The sequence below is a fragment of the Gavialis gangeticus genome, unplaced genomic scaffold, assembly GCF_001723915.1.
Source record: "Gavialis gangeticus isolate Ggan-Ray unplaced genomic scaffold, GavGan_comp1, whole genome shotgun sequence".
In the NCBI taxonomy this organism is placed as follows: Eukaryota; Metazoa; Chordata; order Crocodylia; family Gavialidae; genus Gavialis; species Gavialis gangeticus.
The window spans coordinates 158,491,991-158,492,493 of record NW_017729025.1 but is presented as its reverse complement, the minus strand read 5'-3'; the positions used below and the strand labels follow the sequence as shown (position 1 = coordinate 158,492,493).

Below are 503 nucleotides of genomic sequence, written 5' to 3'. Positions count from 1 at the left end.
CCTACCTTGACGGAGAAGGCGAGCGCGAAGAAGCCGAGGCAGCAGAAGTTCATGTAGAGCGTGTTGAAGATGGACCAGACGAGGTGGTCGCGGGGCGGCGGCAGCAGCCCGTAGCTCGGCTGCGCGGGCGGCCCCAGCGCCAGCCCCTGCTCCGCGTCCTCCTTGAGGTACTCGTAGCCCCGCGCCGGGGGCCCTTGGCCCGGCAACACGTAATGCCCCGCGCCCTCCATCGCCGCCCGCCCGCACTGCCGGGGCGCGCGGCCGCGCGGGACAACTCCTACCCCATCCCCGCCCACCTCACTCCGCCCGTTTCGTTTCCTGGGAGGGGGCAGGCTCCGGGGCAGAGGACGCACACGCAGACAACACAGCACACGTGACGCAGCAGAGCGGAGCAGCGCGCACGCATCCTGCACGACATACAGCACAACCAACGCACTCGTAACACAGCAAAGCAGACACTCAACACAACGCAGGACAGTGCGTAATGTATGCGCGGCGTAATA

General features: G+C 67.4%; 1 protein-coding gene across 1 annotated transcript in view; it reads right to left on the bottom strand.

The window, feature by feature from the left end:
* The window catches only part of LOC109299256 (dispanin subfamily A member 2b-like), a 3,121-nt gene extending 2,875 nt beyond the window's left edge, over positions 1–246 (bottom strand). The window contains exon 1 of the mRNA XM_019519858.1: positions 6–246. Within this exon, the coding sequence (XP_019375403.1) occupies positions 6–230 (225 nt within the window). The 5' untranslated portion in view covers positions 231–246. The remainder of the gene's footprint in view (positions 1–5) is intronic.
* Positions 247–503: the final 257 nt, after the last annotated feature.